The sequence below is a fragment of the Cebus imitator genome, unplaced genomic scaffold (genome assembly GCF_001604975.1).
Source record: "Cebus imitator isolate Cc_AM_T3 unplaced genomic scaffold, Cebus_imitator-1.0 Scaffold91, whole genome shotgun sequence".
In the NCBI taxonomy this organism is placed as follows: domain Eukaryota; kingdom Metazoa; phylum Chordata; class Mammalia; order Primates; family Cebidae; genus Cebus; species Cebus imitator.
Window position 1 is genome coordinate 2,561,823 of NW_016107406.1, and position 1,236 is coordinate 2,563,058.

Genomic DNA, 1,236 nt, shown 5'->3' on the forward strand with positions numbered 1-1,236 from the left:
AAAAAAAAAGAAAGAAAGAAATGTGAGGGTGGGGACACTGTGGCGGCTCTGAGGGACCTTGGCCCTTCCCTCCCCCTTTGACCTTCATAGTCTCGAGAGATAGACCGGGCCCGCCGAGTGGACATCCGAGAAGCCAACATGTACTTCCTGATTGAGGCCACCGCCGCCCTCTCTGTCTCCTTTCTCATCAACCTCTTTGTCATGGCTGTCTTTGGGCAGGCCTTCTACCAGCAAACCAACCAGGCTGCGGTGAGACAAACTTTTCCCTGCCCCTGAGGCCACACCCATACTCATGTCCTGTAAGCCTTGCCGAGGACCCTAGGCAATACAGCTGAGCCCTTCTGAGTCTCTGCCCTGATCATCTTCCCTGTCGGTAGATATCATTCATTCAGCCAATAATTATTGAGCATTTGTTATGTACCAAGTGCATCTTAGACCCTGGAGATACAGCAGTCAATGCTACAAAGACCCTGCTCTCTTGCAGCTTAAATAGGGAGGGAGATGAGCAGACAGGAATGAATACCAGAGGGAAGTGCAGAGTGGGAAGAAATAAAGGGGGTGGGTCAGGCTTGGTGGCTCATGCCTGTAATCCCAGCACGTTGGGAGACTGAGGCAGGCGGATCACGAAGTCAGGAGATCGAGACCATCCTGGCCAACATGGTGAAATCCCATCTATACTAAAATACAAAAATTCAGCCAGGAGTGGTGGTGCGTTCCTGTAGTCCCAGATACTCAGGAGGCTGAGCAGGAGAATTGCTTGAACTTGGGAGGCAGAGGTTGCAGTGAACCGAGATGGCGCCACTGCACTCCAGCCTGGCGACAGAACAAGACTGCATCAAAAAAGAAGAAAGGAAGGAAGGAGGGAAGGAAGGAAGGGAGGGAGGGAGGGAGGGAGAGAAAAGAGGCTGGGTGCGGTGGTTCACATTTAAAGAAAGAAAGGAAAGGAAAGAGGCCGGGCGCAGTGGTTCACACTTGTAATCCCAGCACTTTCGGAGGCAGAGGTGGGTGGATCACTTGAGGTCAGGAGTTCAAGACCAGCCTGGCCAACATGGTAAAACCCCATATCTACTAAAAATACAAAAATTAGCTGGGTGCGGTGTTGCGTGCCTATAATCCCAGCTATTCGGGAGGCTGAGGCAGGAGAATTGCTTGATCCTGGGAGGCGGAGGTTGCAGTGAGCTGAGATCGCACCACTGCACTCCAGCCTGGGCAACAAGAGCGAAACTCCATCTCAAA

At 52.1% G+C, this 1,236-nt stretch overlaps 1 protein-coding gene across 4 annotated transcripts in view; it reads left to right on the forward strand.

Annotated features, from left to right (window-relative positions):
* SLC11A1 (solute carrier family 11 member 1) overlaps positions 1-1,236 on the forward strand; it is a 17,359-nt gene that overhangs the window by 11,241 nt on the left and 4,882 nt on the right. For all 4 annotated transcript variants that reach the window (XM_017535129.2, XM_037740817.1, XM_017535131.2 and 1 more), the window contains one exon: positions 91-249. In XM_017535129.2, coding sequence (XP_017390618.1) covers positions 91-249 — 159 coding nt within the window. The remainder of the gene's footprint in view (positions 1-90; positions 250-1,236) is intronic.